Source organism: Sminthopsis crassicaudata, chromosome 5 (genome assembly GCF_048593235.1).
Source record: "Sminthopsis crassicaudata isolate SCR6 chromosome 5, ASM4859323v1, whole genome shotgun sequence".
In the NCBI taxonomy this organism is placed as follows: Eukaryota; Metazoa; Chordata; class Mammalia; order Dasyuromorphia; family Dasyuridae; genus Sminthopsis; species Sminthopsis crassicaudata.
In genome coordinates, this window is record NC_133621.1 from 44979004 (window position 1) to 44993668 (window position 14665).

Here is a 14665-nt window from a genome sequence, read left to right on the forward strand (position 1 = left end):
CTAGGGGAACATTTTGAGAAAGGAGGAAGGAAATGAGCATTTATTAAGTGTTTACTATGTGCCAGGCATGGTGCTAAATTTTGTACAAATACGTTCTCATTTAAGCTTCACAAGAATCATATGGTACTCTTATGATGCCCATTATTATTATTTTTTATTTTAAATTATGACTTGAAGGAAATGCTAAATTTTGATTAGAAGTTAGTAAAAATAAAGATGTGATTTCCCCCCTCCCCAAGTTCATGGTCCCCTGAAATCTATTTCTGGACCCCTACATCTAAGAACTCCTAATCTAGTTCAACCCCTTATTTTACAGATAAGGAAAGTGAGGTTTGAGAATTCACTCAAGCTCTATGAGCCTCAGTTTTCTCAGGAGCAAAATGAGATTTTAATGGGTTCTATTCATAATGAGTCGGAAGTGTGAAGTGGTAACAAAAACACCTTTGGGGTCATAGGTTTCATTAAAAGAAATATAATGGTCTTCTTTCCTTCTGCAACTAATAGAGCATTCTGTCATGTATTATGACTAATACTGTAAGGATAATTCTTTGCATGTAGTTGAAAACAAATTGGTTAAATTGAATTGGACACATTTATTTGTGAAATGAAAACATGACTTGTTTGGATTTGTATTTTAGACATACAATCTGGCTCCATATTCTTAATTAATAAGTAGCTAGAACTGACCTTTCGGTCTAATTCTGTTGAGTGAATATTTAGAAAATTGTGTTTACTTAGAATCATATTCTTTTAATGACTTTTGCTTTTATATCACCTATATTCCTCCTCTCTCCTGCCTTCTTAGTGGGCTATCTTTTTTGATAGATAAGGAGATTGGGTGGGATGACAATTTAAGGGGGGAAAGCAAAAAAATTAGTGAATCAGGAAAGGGGAGAAGAATCAATTCAGCAAAACAGATGAACACATTTAAAATCTGATCAGTTGCACAGTGGAATTGACTTGAAATCAAATCTAATCTGTGACACTAAGTAAAAAGTCACTTAACTTTGCCTACCACAGTTTTCTCTTTTGTAAAATGGGAATAAGCATGACTCCTATGTTCCAGTTATGAGGATTTCAAAGAAGACAATATTTGTAAAGTGCTTTGCTAACTTAAAGCATTATCCCGCTACTATAGATATTATATTCAAATCTGTGAATCCCTCAACCCTCCCTGCAGTGGGCATCTACTTTGTTTCTAATTTTTTGTTACCCTACGGCATTTTTTTAAGCACATTGCTATAAATATTTTGGTGCATATGGCTATATTCCTAGAAGTAGAATTTTTGGGTTAAAGTGTCTGGATTTTCTAACCACTTTTTTCTTTTTTATTAATATTTACAAAAATTTTATGCATGGGTAATTTTCCAACATTGACAATTGCAAAACTTTTTGTTTCAACTTTTCCCCTCCTTCCCCCCACCCTATCCCCCAGATGGCAGATTGACCAATACATGTTAAATATGTGAAAGTATAAGTTAAATACAATTTATGTATACATACACTTTTTTTTAAACATGATACCAAATTACTTTACAGAATGCTTATACCAATTGACAACTCCACCAACAATGCATTAATGTAACTATTTTATCACAACTGCTCCAGCATTCACTTTTTCATTAAAACATATTCTTGATTCCCTTTTGCAATCTAAATCTTCAGCAACTTTTCTACTGTCTTCAAACAACTTAGATTGTCTCAGCCCCTGTGATTTATGTGTTGTTATAATCAGTAGCCATTGAATGATATTCCTTCCTCTTCCTCCCACTGGTGGAGAAGAGGGGGCTGGCTCAAAAGAGTATAATCTAAGATAGTCACTGTTACAACTGGTTTTGTATAACTTTTTCTTTGACTGAAGAGAGCTCTTTGGAGATAGGATACACCCAGAAATGACAGTGATACAAAAATAAATGAAATCTTACTTTAAAATAAATAAAACAGCTACTTTCCTTTCCTCTAAAAGATAGCTAAAACTCCTGCTTTTCTCAATCCTGCCCAAAACAATCTCCTTTTTTCTTACTGAATTGCAATAGCTGGAATGGCCTATTTGCCAATATATTAAATACCTGGCAAGGGAGAAAAAGGTGTTTTAGAAAGTTATTTTTTTTTTTAAGTAAGTGTTGGTCAACACAAAGGAATCATACAGTTAGGAAAATGTTTCCAGTGTTTATGTTCCGATGTTCAGACCTATCTGGCTCCCTTCTCATTTGTAAGCATTGGGGTTATAGGCAGTCTGACTTATATTCCTCATTGATTCATAGAAATATATTTTAGATTGTTCATCTCAATGCTGTAGTTTTAAGCCACTAGGGTAGCTTTGAGAAGATTACAGCATCCTTCTGTTCATTTTGTTTACTCAAGACACCATTTTTTGCCTGGGGTAAGTAACAAGCCTATGTAGTAACAGCACCCCAGCAATATCAGTATTATATGCTACTGAGTTTGTGATTGACTTTACAAAAACTTATTCAAAATATCTTTCCCCCCACATTAGGACTAGTGCCACCATTAATTGGGGGCAGGAATGTTTCATGGATTTCTTTTTTGTCTTTGTGTAAACCCAGCATTTATTAGCATACAGCAACAGACTCAGAGATAATTAATTAACAAATACTTGTGGGTTGATTGATCATTCCTAAAAGGACAAGCTGATATCAAAAGAAAAGTCACATTTTAGATAGCTCTATTGCATTGATGGTTGGAGCAAGAAGGCACAGGGAAAGAATTTGAAATCTGCTGCCCATACTACAAAGATAACTCGATCTGAATTAATTATGTGACTTAAAAAAAGTATTTTTGTTTTTACATCACCTCAATTTCCAAATATTTCCCTACTCCTTATACCTAGGACTTCTTTGTGACAATAAATAAAAAAGAGAGAAAAATTATTTTCGCTCAACTGGCCAACCCATCAGCTATGCCATGCTTGATAATGACTCATAGTCCCCTCCCTCAGCAGAGAAAAAAAGAAAGGGAGAAGTATACTTTTCTCCTTCTTTGGGGTCAAACTTGATTACCATTAAGTCCACAGTTTCATTTTTTAAAAAATTCTTTCCATTTACATTGTTGTAGTTAATGTGTACTTCTTCAGCTACATTTGGTATCAGTTCATCTTAAGTATTCCCATGGGTCTCTGTGTTCTTCATATTCATAGTTTCTTAGAGTACAGTAACACGGAAGGAGCTTTTAATGCCAGAGAAAACTTGGGAAGGAAGAATATCCTTATCTTTCCTTTGGGATTGCTTTTACTGTTATTCATACTACATTTGTTCTTCTCCATTAGGTAGACTTAAATTCCTTTTGTTATTCTGTTTCTGACCAGAGTTTATACTTTGGAAGAAAAGTCATTTCAGAATTTTCTTTTCAGCACTTTATAGACTATATATAACATTTATATTGAAATTTTGGGTCCAACAAACTTATTTATAGACAGTAATAAAAATTATTAATAACATTGCACTTTACAAAGAAATGTCCTTATGACAGTTTTGAAGAGTTATGTACATGTTATTTTCTCCATTTTACAAATGAAGAAACTGCATTTTGGAGTACTTAGGTGTCTCTGTATAAAGTTTATGTTGCTGATAAATGTTGGGGCAGGAATTCAAATCCAGGCAGATTTTCTTTTGGACCTCCCTGACTTTGTCTTATATCTTCCTAGTGACATGATGGCTTTACTGCTTTTTTTCCTTAAAAATTGGTTTATGGTTTGCTTTGTTTCAGTTAATATTTAGATGTAGGAATTTTGAATTGTGCGAAGATTTCTTTTTTTTTTTTTTTTTTTTTTTTTTTGTCATCAGCCAAGCTTAGCAAAGCTATAGTATCAGAAGGAAAATGGTCTGTAATACAAGTCTTTTCCCATCAACAGACATGAATCTTATCCTCCAGATGGCTGTTGAACTTTTCATTGAAGAAGCTGTTATAAAATGAAAGTGACCTGGAGGGAGGAACAAGCTTCCCAAACATATAGAGTAGCCTCTTCATGTTTTGTTAGTCAGAGTGATGATATTCTGGAAAGAAGGCTGCACTTCAGAGTTTAAAGACCCAATATAACAAGCATATGTTCAATTAAATGCCTCCATGTCACTCACTGTACTAAATGGGGGGAATAGAAATAACAGGAAAAATTTAGTGGCGCTGCCCTCAAGGAACTTACAATCTAATGGACAAAAACAACCTCTGTCCTAGGTACTCTCAGTGACTTTTGGGCAAGTTTCTACTTTTATAAAATGAGAGGGGATGGTCTTTAGGGGACCTCTAAAATCCCTTTCAACTTCAACGTCTACAGTTTGAGAAAAGCTATGTAGTTTTTTCTTTTTTTTTTTTTAAATAAAAGTAAAAATTTCAATTAATCTGTCAACAAATATTTATTAAGCTCTTCCCATATTTCAGGAGTGGTTAGGTGTCATGATAGATAGTGCTGGACCTGGAGTCAGGAACATCCAGCTTCTTACACTTAACAGCTGTGGGACCCCTGGACAAGGTCACTTAACTGTGTTTGCCTCAATTTCCTCATCTGTCAAATGAGCTGGAGAAGGAAATGGCAAATCCCCAAGTGGGATCACAAAGAGTTGGACATGACTGAAAACAATTGAACAACAAAAGCTGTTCCAACCACTGTTAAGCTCTGTAGATATATTCTTATCTAGAAGGATGAAACAATTTCTACTTGATATGAGTTGACGTTCTAATGGGGAAAGCAATAAGTATATATATAAATATATCTAGCATAAATATAAAGTGAATAGATCCAAATATTGACAGAGCAGCCAAATGCTTTGATAGTTGGAGAACGGGGAGGGCCCTAGCAATTGAAGGGAATCGGGAAAAGCTTCATGCAGAAGTTAAAGACACGCACATTTTGCCTAGTCTGTAGTTCCCTATTTTAGGCTTAAAATTCTCTCTCTTAGCTAATACTACACAAGTTGCTAACTACCACTCTGAAATCTTAAGTCTTTAACTTCACTTGCTTCCATTTTGTTTGTGTTAACACCACTTCTGTTTATAAAATGCATTAAAGATATGCTTCATATTTTGTCAGGCAATCTGAAACCTCTGTACTTTCAGGTTTTTTTTTTTTTTTCATCTTTTTTAAATGATTGAATGAAAAATATTTATTAAGTATTTGATATGTGCCAGGCAGTGTGGTAAGCACTGGAAATATAGATTCAAAAGAAACATTCCCTACCCTCAAGGCTTTTATGTTCCTTTAAAAAAAATTTTTTTTCTATATTTCCCCCAAATCAATAGAATCCCATTATATCCATTGCCTAAAGAAAGCAATAAAAACAAAACCTCTGTTAAATAGTGTGTAGCTGAGTAGAACAAATTCCACTTTGGCTATATCTACCTCCTCTAAAATATCTCAATATGTACTCTTGAGTCCATCATCTCTTGTAAGGAGGTGGGTAGTATGTTTCATCATGAGTCCTTTGGAATTGTGGTTGGTCGTTGCATTGATTAAAGTTCCTAAATCTTTCAAGGTTGTATGCCTTTGCAATGTTGTTATTGTACAAACTCTTCTTATTCTGCTCACTTCATTTTATATCGGTCCATATAAGTTTTCCTGAAACCATCTCTTTCACCATTTCTTATAGCACAGTAGTATTCCATCACAATCATACTCCATACTTTATTCAACCATCCCCCAGGAGATGGGCATCCTCTCAGTTTCCAATTCTTTGTCACTAAAAAAAAGAGCTACAATAACTATTTTTGTACACATGGATCTTCTGGTCCCTTTTAAAAAAATTTTTCAGGTATAGATCTGGAAGCGTGGGTGTGTGGGTGAGTGTGTACATACATGTGCACATGGATATAAATACATATTTCAAACAATGCTCCCCAAATCAATAAAATGTGTATTTCCTTTGACCAGCATTGGGTTATGCCTTCAAATTCTTTCCAGAATAGCTAGGTCACTTCACAGGTCCACCAAACCATCAATGTGTCTTTTCCCACAGTCCTTCTAGCATTTGTAATTTTCCATGTTTTGTTAGGTCTTTTTTTTTTTTTTTTTTTTTAATTTAAGGTCAACTCAGTGTGATAGTTTAAATATAAAACCTCCTGATTTGCATTTCCCTAATTATTAGAGTATTTCTTTTTAATTTGATTAGTATGGATTTCTTCTTCTGAAAACCGCCTCTTCATATTTAGCTATTTTAAAATTGGGAAATGGGATTGCTTTTCATCTTACTTTAACTTCTGACAAAATACTTGTCCCCTTGGAATGACACTCTTAACATAATTTGCATTAGAGCAACCCTAAGGAGGAATGGAACTGTTTCCCAGAAAAAAAGTTTTGTTTTTTTTCCTTTATTTTTATGTAATAAAGTTGAGAGCTATGTATAAGAAATGCTTGCTGCTTCTTTGCTATTTCTACCTACTTATCTTTTCTTACACTTTCCTCTTAGGTTGTTTGATGTATGTACAGTCTCACGGACAGACAGGGAGACCAAGCTTACACTAGTGTTCGAACACGTTGATCAAGACTTGACCACCTATTTGGATAAAGTTCCAGACCCAGGAGTACCCACGGAAACAATCAAGGTACTAAGAAATCATTCTGTTTACTGATTGTGCCTGTACCATTTCTGTACTGAAACAAAAAAAACTAATATGTTTGTCATATTTAAATTTTTAGAATTCTCATTTAATAGGAATTTTAAATTATTAGCTTGTTCTCTATCAGAAATTAATTTTTGTTATAATCCTTCATACTGACCTTAGAGCCAAAGATGACATGGATTCAAATTTTTTCTGCTTTAATAAGGACAGCATAATCAATTAACTTTAATTTTGCTTGATGATTAGTTTAGTGTTTATCATTAGGATGTCTTTTATGATTACTCAATATTTTTATAGTTCGATTTTAATTTAACTAGTAGTAAAACTACTAGTAAAAGACATGTTTGTTTTCTTGTGAAAGACTCTTTTTTCCCTAAATGTCTGGTATAAGAATTGAGATTATACTTGTGGTTTTATTAGTGTAAAGAACTCCTTGATGAAGATAATTTCCTTTGTGATGCAGCACATCACCTTCTTAAGCTACATCTTAAATTCCTAGAGCAATAAAAAGTTAAATGACCTACCCAGGATCACACAGCCTACATATCTTAGAGGCAATTCCCAAAATTCAGGTTTCCTGGTCTCTGAAGTTGGCCATACTGGCTCTGCAGGAAAATTCTTTGCATTCTTGGGTTCCAGTCAGTTGGTGTTTGGATTACTACAGGTTTTATTGTATTTTGAATTTCAGTTTAGTTCTGTTAGATTTGTAGATGTTCATCTAAGGTCCTTGTGAAAAGACCCCCAATTTTCAGACATAGAAATTGGATCCAATGTATCATGTACATAGCAGGATAATTTTAAAAGACTCATAAGAAATAAGAAACTTTTTCTAAATAAGAAATCCAGAGCTTTGAGGCTCAAAATATGCCAATAAGTTAGAGCATCTTTTAAGGGTTCCGTCACTTTACTTATAAGTAGTTTTTCTCTGCTCAGAGTAAGAAGTGCCTTTTTTGGTAGGAGCTGAAATGCGTTCCCTGTTACTGATGAATTTAGCTGTTTAATGGCTCATTTTTCTGGCTACAATTTGACATTCTCTCCAGCCTGGCTTTCCTACAGTCATAAACTGCCCTAAAGACTTCTCTTATACTGTACTTTTGTAAATCCGGTAATGTTTTGTGTAGAGAAATCCCTTCCCTTGTCTGGGACTCAATTGCATTGTCTGTAATATATCACATCTAGTTCCTTCTAGACAGTTACGTGGCACAAATAGATAGAGGGACAGGCTTTAAGTCAGGAACATTCCTTAACTCAACAACTAGCTGGGCACAAGGCTGGACCTAGACTCAAGAAAAGCTGAGTTCAGATTCAGCCTCAGACCCTTGCAGCTGCTTTATGTCCTTGGATAACTAACTGCCTTGGTTTCCAAATACACAAAATGGGGATCACAATATCACCTATCTCCCAGGGTTGTTGTGAAGAAAAAATGAGGTAATAATTGTAAAGTATTTGGTGAGTCTTAAAAAGTATATAGGGGCAGCCAGATGACCCTGAAGTCAGGAAGACTCGAGTTCACCTAACAGTTACTAGCTGTGTGCCTTTGGGCAAGTCACTTAGCCCCAATTGCCTTGCAAAAAGAAAAAAAAAAAGCTGTATAAATACTAACAATTAAGGACCTCTTACTAGCCAAAAGATGGTTTTGAGAATGCAGAGGCCAAGTGAAGAACAGGCCATGCCCTCAGCAACCTTGCATTCTACTGAGAAGATAGAACATGTTCATAGATGAGTAAGTCCAAAATAATTTGAGAACAGAGAGATGCTCATTAGTAACTTATATAGATAGGAAAGACTGAACAGGAGATGACCTCTGAGTGAAGAATTGAGTAAAGCTCAGGATTCTGAGAGAAACAAAGTGGAAGGACATCTGACTGATTATACGTGGGGAGTAAGGGAAAGGGAACACTGAAGGTATCATTTAGCAGCTTTTCCTACTCATTTAAACACCATTTAAATATGTGGGTTTTATTTAAACCACTCCCAAAACCAGGGTGATCTGTTCCTTCTGGATGCAGGGTAGGGCCTAATGTGTGTCTGGGAAACTCAATCTTTACGACATTATGCCTAATGTCAATCTTGTATTTTTTTTTTTTTTAAGTAAAATGGAAAAAAGATAAGGGATTTAACTCTGGATAAACAGCAATAATGTAGAATATATGAGAATAACACCAATTCTTTGGACATCTCACATGCCTTTCATTTAAAATCCATTTATAGGAACTAGAGAAAAAAAATTCAAAATAAAATTTTATTGGGTCTTTTTATTTTTGTATTGGCATATGAGGAATAGATTTGGAAAAATCTTAATGAACACTGGCACATTGTGGAAGGGTGCCAACTCCTCCTTTTCCCTAACCACCCCCTCCCTCATGACCAGAGTCCCTGATGCTCTAATACTAACATACCCTAAAAATGAAAAAGAGACTCTGATTTTTTGTTTCTTTTTTTTAATCAGCAAATACTTGGTGTTTTTTTTTTTTTCTCTCTCTCATTCATCTCCCCCAATTTAAAAGAATAAACTTTTATGACAAATACCTGCATTGGCCATGACCAAAATGTATGTCTCATTCTGTCTGGAGTTGAGTGACCTGCTGTGGATTCATGATTAGTCAGTACTATTGATCAGCGTTCTTAAATTTTTCAGGTGTTTGTATTGTTGTATAACTTGTGATCCTAATTCTGTCCCCTTCACTGCATCTATTCATTTAAATCTTCCCTATTTCTCAGAAACATTAGTTTTCATCAAATCTTAGAGGACACAAACATTCCATTACATTCATATATCATAACTGATTCAGCCATTCCCCAAATTGGTAGTCACTCCATAGTTTCCAGTTCTCTGCCACCATGAAAATGGCAAAATTTTGAACATATGGGTCTGTTTCTAGCAATTGTTATTTTCCTTTGGGGGGGGCATCTTTGATAATTTTAAGAGTGTGAGACCTTCAGAGTTGCTTGAATTTCTATTTTCTCTTAATTATCTTTAACTTGGAGAGGGTTTCCTTGTAATGCACTGACCCTGATCTTGTTGTCATACCTAGGGTTCAGGCATAGACATGCAGCAACATAAAATTCTGTTTCCTCTGGTGAATCTTTTTAAGGGAAAATAATCAAAAGAGCATGTAAAATCCCCTATATGGGCATCCCTGCCCAGCCATGCTCATAGCCTCACCCGGCTACCCTCATGGTCACACTTGCTTGCTTATGGATTGTTGTTATGACCTGTCTTCAAAACAGAGACGAGCAACATTCAAAATCTACCTTCTTTAACTGTTCTAGAGACCTGTTTCAGGTAAAAAGCATCACACCCATCACCTGACCTCTGGTAGCCAACTCATTTTGGTATGATGGGAGCCAACTGGGGCAGCTTTCCACACCTTGCCTTCTCCACTCTCCCCTGCATTCAGCACGTCCATTATATTTAACTATTATGTATGGCTCCATGTACTTCTCCATAGAATGTCTCAGTAGTCTTCTGCATGTACAAGAAATCCCGTAGGACTCATTTCTTGTACTGTTCATTTTATATTTATTAATAACAGCTAACATTGACAGAGTGCTTTAAGATTTACAAAGTGCTGTATATGTTATCTCATTTAGTCCTCACAGCTTTGAAAGGTAGACATGATTATTATCTCCATTTTACAGATGAGGAAATTGAGGCTCAAAGAATGAAATGGCTTGTACATAGTTACACAAGTGACATCTGAGGCAGGATTCAAACTCAGTTCTTCCTGATTAGTCTAGAAACCTTCTATTGAATCTCCTAGTTTATCCATCAATGATGCCCAAAAGATTCATCCCCTTGCATGTCTTATGCTATATTTCCCCAGATACTCTGGAGGGTAATTGTGGTCAGTTAGGACTTTAGTATGAATCTGTCTTCCATGAATTGTGAGATTGTCACCCTCCACAACTCTTATGACCCTCTTCTCCAGCCATCTCTGTCTTACCTGTAAATCTGGGCTCCCCCTACTTTGATAAAAGAACCTGGTACTCCATTTTTCCTGGTCACTGCCCAGTTGCATTACCATCCTGCCCCTCCCACACTTGTTGTGACAGTTCAAATAAAAGTGCTTTGAAAGCCAGGACTGTCTTTTGGGCTTCAATTTGTATTCCCGAGGCTTAAAATATGTTCTGTGCTTAATAAATGTTGTATCTCTCTTATCTCTTCCTGTCTCCTTAAATCAGTTGACTAGTTAACTCTCCCCCATCTTCCCACCCTAAATGGAGGGAAGAAAAACCTCCCATCTCTCTCTCTCCCTCTCTCCCTCTCTCCCTCTCCCCCTCTCTCCCTCTCTCCCTCTCCCCCTCTCTCCCTCTCCCTCTCTCCCTCTCTCCCTCTCTCCCTCTCTCCCTCTCTCCCTCTCTCCCTCTCTTCCTCTCTCCCTCTCTCCTTCTCTCCCTCTCTCCCTCTCTCCCTCTCTCCCTCTCTTCCTCTCTCCCTCTCTTCCTCTCTCCCTCTGTCCCTCTCTCCCTCTCTCCCTCTCTCCCTCTCTCCCTCTCTCCCTCTCTCCCTCTCTCCCTCTCTCCCTCTCTCCCTCTCTCCCTCTCTCCCTCTCTCCCTCTCTCCCTCTCTCCTTCTCTCCCTCTCTCTCTCTCTCTGTCTCTCTCTCTCCTCTCCCTCTCTCTGTCTCTCTCTGCGTCTTTCTCTTTGCCTCTGTCTGTCTCTCTCTTTCTCTGTATCTCTCTCTCTGCCTCTGTCTGTCTCTCTCTGCCTCTGTCTGTCTGTCTCTCTCTGCCTCTGTCTGTCTCTCTCTCTCTGTGTCTTTCTCTTTGCCTCTGTCTGTCTGTCTCTCTCTGCCTCTGTCTGTCTCTCTCTCTCTGTGTCTTTCTCTTTGCCTCTCTCTCTCTCTCTCTCTCTCTCTGCCTCTGTCTGTCTGTCTCTCTCTGCATCTCTCTCTCTGCCTCTGTCTCTCTGTCTCTCTCTGCCTCTGTCTCTCTCTCTCTCTCTGCCTCTGTCTATCTGTCTGTCTCTTTCTCCTCCCTTTCTCCCCCCCTTTTAACCTGAACCTCTTTCTTCACCTGTAAAACGGAGTCATCAGACCTCTCTCAGTCACTTTGCAAATCTCAAAGGTGTAATGTACATGCCGGTGAAATTATTGATGTTATCACTATCTAAGCTCTTTAAAGGCAACTAGCCTTTCTTTTTCTTGGTACAGAGCTCTGCATGTATTGGATATTCTATAAATGTTGGCTGGTTGGCAGTGCCATTTACAGATAGTAATTGGAAACACAGAGATGGCGTCACTTGAAAGAGAGCCCTGTCTCTCCTCTCCATACCATCTGGCCTCCTGACAGAATCCACCTCAGAACAGAAAGTATTTTCCATATACCTCGATGTGACGCTAAGTAAATAAAGCTGTATGGAACTCAGAAAAAGCCAGCAAAATTCAATCTGTGGCACTTATTTGTGAATTAAATCTGATTTTTCTCTTAGAGTGGATTTTTTTTTAGATACCTGTTGTTTATAGTGCTTTCAGCAAAAGAAATAAAACATATTATTAGGTTTACTGTACAAAATCCAGACTGCAGAGACTTCTGACAGATGCTCTGACAGCACCTGTTTTCTGCCTCCAGGAAATATCTGCTTTCATGAATAATATCTGCTTGCTGTAAACAGTGGCTTTTATGTTGGTGTGGGATGCTTAGAACTGAATCATTTCTCCCTGTCTGACATAATGGAAAGTGACTAGTTCACTGGGCTTCAGATGAGGAAAACGGCCCATTTCCCCCATCTTCCCACCCCTGAAATGGAGAAAGGAAAAAAAAAAAAGCCCTAATGGGTCTGTCTCTCTTTCTCCCCCTTTCTCTTTGTTTCTCTTTCTTTCTTGTCTCTTTGTCTCTTTTTATCTCTGTCTTTTTCTGTCTTTCTCTTTCTCTCTGTCCGAATCTCTCTGTGTCTGTCTCCCTGTGTATCCCTGCCCTCTCTCCTATCTCTGGGCACCTGGTGGTTTTTCACTTTGCCCGAATCACTAGCAGGTGATTTGTTCCATCTTTGCCGAACCCAGAGTAAATTAACATGAAAATGTCGCTTCTCAGAATACAAGGCAGCCTCTAATGCTGTGCTGCTGCTCCCGATCATTAGCCATCTGCCACCAGCACACTTACTCTGTTTATCACATTAGAAATTCGGAGCAGATGTTGCATAATAAGGTGATTCCAAAAACAAGGCAAGAAATTCAGGGAACAAACACACCATGATAAATGATGTAATTCCGGGAGGAAATTGGGAAAAATCTAAAATCCTCCTGATCTGTCCGATTGAAGCAACCTAGCATTTAAAAGAAAGTCTCATGCAGTATTTGGCATCAACTTTCACGTAAAACTCTATATATCATACTACTAGAAACCTTCTTTGAAAGAAAAAATACCCATCATTTAAATGCAAATGACTGAAATATGTAATATAAACATGGTTTAATGAGTGGTATCATTTTAACTAGTTCTATAGTGGTCAAGAATAAACAGACTCCTTTTAACTTCCATCTCATTGACCAGTCATGCTAAATTGGACTTTTACTATGGTCTTTAACCTACTTAAGGTGTTTCAATCTAAGGCAATTATATACTAACAGTAGTTTGCCTTTATTACTTATGGCACTTAGAATAGAGAGCAGACTTTGATCCAATCAAAGTTGCTTCATTTCCCCTTAGCACACAAGATTCTTAATTTCCCATACATCTGCTTTTGCTCAAGATACCATGGACACCTTGAACATATACTCCTTCTTCACCTTCACTTAGAATCCCTCATTTCTTTTAAGATGTGTTCCATACAAAAACACTTGAAAGTCAGTGCCTTTCCTCAAAGATTATATTTATTCTTTATATATAACAGTTTTCACGTTGCCCTTGCGCATTAGACTGGAGCTCTTTGAGGACAAGCTCACAGTAGGCACTTAATAAATACTCATTGACTTGATGTATTTATTTTGTATAGTCCACTTATGTGCATGCTGTCTCCTCTGAAAGAATGTAATCTTGAGAGCAAGGACTGTCTCTGTGTTATATATTTGAATTCCCGACAACGAGTTTACTGCTTAACCCATAGGAGACCCTTTTCATAAAATGCTCGCTTGCTTACTTAATAGTGTATGATCTGTGTTGCCCAGTGAATTTCATGTGCTATCTGCTTTTTCAGGCCCATTCCCCACTTACCCCTACCCTGCTCCGAGCCTCTCTAGGAGCCGGTCCAGCTTGAGGCCCTGGACATCGCTCACCAGCTGCTCATCCAGAGTTCTCTCTGCCTTTTTAGATACAGTCTAATTTCAGAATCCTGCCACTTTTTTTTTTTTTTTTTAAGTTCTCGCTTTACTCTTAAACTCCTACAGACCCTTTTATGGTAATTCCTTAAATAAACAAAATTTGTTGTGAAGGATGGCTTTATCACCCTATCTGTGTTATATAATCTCAAGGCGATAATGTTATAATTATGCGATTTAGAAAAAGTCATGGAGTGGTTGATAGATCAATGGCCTCCAAGCCAACTTCAGGGCCTTTCCTCTAACATGTGACTCTGGGCAAATCACAGCATAGAACTGGAAGTTGGAATTACAAGATTTGGAAGGAATTTCCATGTCCACCTTGTTCAGTCCATACAGGACAGAAATCCCCAGTATAGTATCATTTGCCCTTCCAGTACCTTAGTCATCACTGTCTTGCTGTACGTTTCAGAGATGGTCCTGACCCTCATCATTAGATACAGTAGTTCCCTCACATGGGAGTTTACTAAGTTTACTCCCCCTTTGTCAAGACCTCACATTGACAGTTTGCAAAGTATTTCTTTCATAACATTCTGCTGACTTATAGTGAGAGGAAATATTGTGTAATAGAAAATAGTGGATTCAGAAATCAAAGATCAAATCAACAAGCATTTATTTAGTCCGTGCTCTATACTGGGGACTGTGACAGATACAAGGGGGAAAAAAGACAGTTCCTACCCTCAAGAGGTTTACATTCTAAGTGTCTGAATTCAGGTCTCGGGTCTTCTATACACTAGAGAAGTCACTATTTCGTTGGTCCTCAGTTTCCTCATTTGTAATTTGAAAGAGGTGGGCTAGGTTATCTCTAATGTCCCTCATAAATTTAAAATGCTATG

At 37.3% G+C, this 14665-nt stretch overlaps 1 protein-coding gene across 1 annotated transcript in view; it reads left to right on the forward strand.

Annotated features, from left to right (window-relative positions):
• CDK6 (cyclin dependent kinase 6) overlaps positions 1-14665 on the forward strand; it is a 236727-nt gene that overhangs the window by 49808 nt on the left and 172254 nt on the right. The window contains exon 2 of the mRNA XM_074272228.1: positions 6417-6552. Within this exon, the coding sequence (XP_074128329.1) occupies positions 6417-6552 (136 nt within the window). The remainder of the gene's footprint in view (positions 1-6416; positions 6553-14665) is intronic.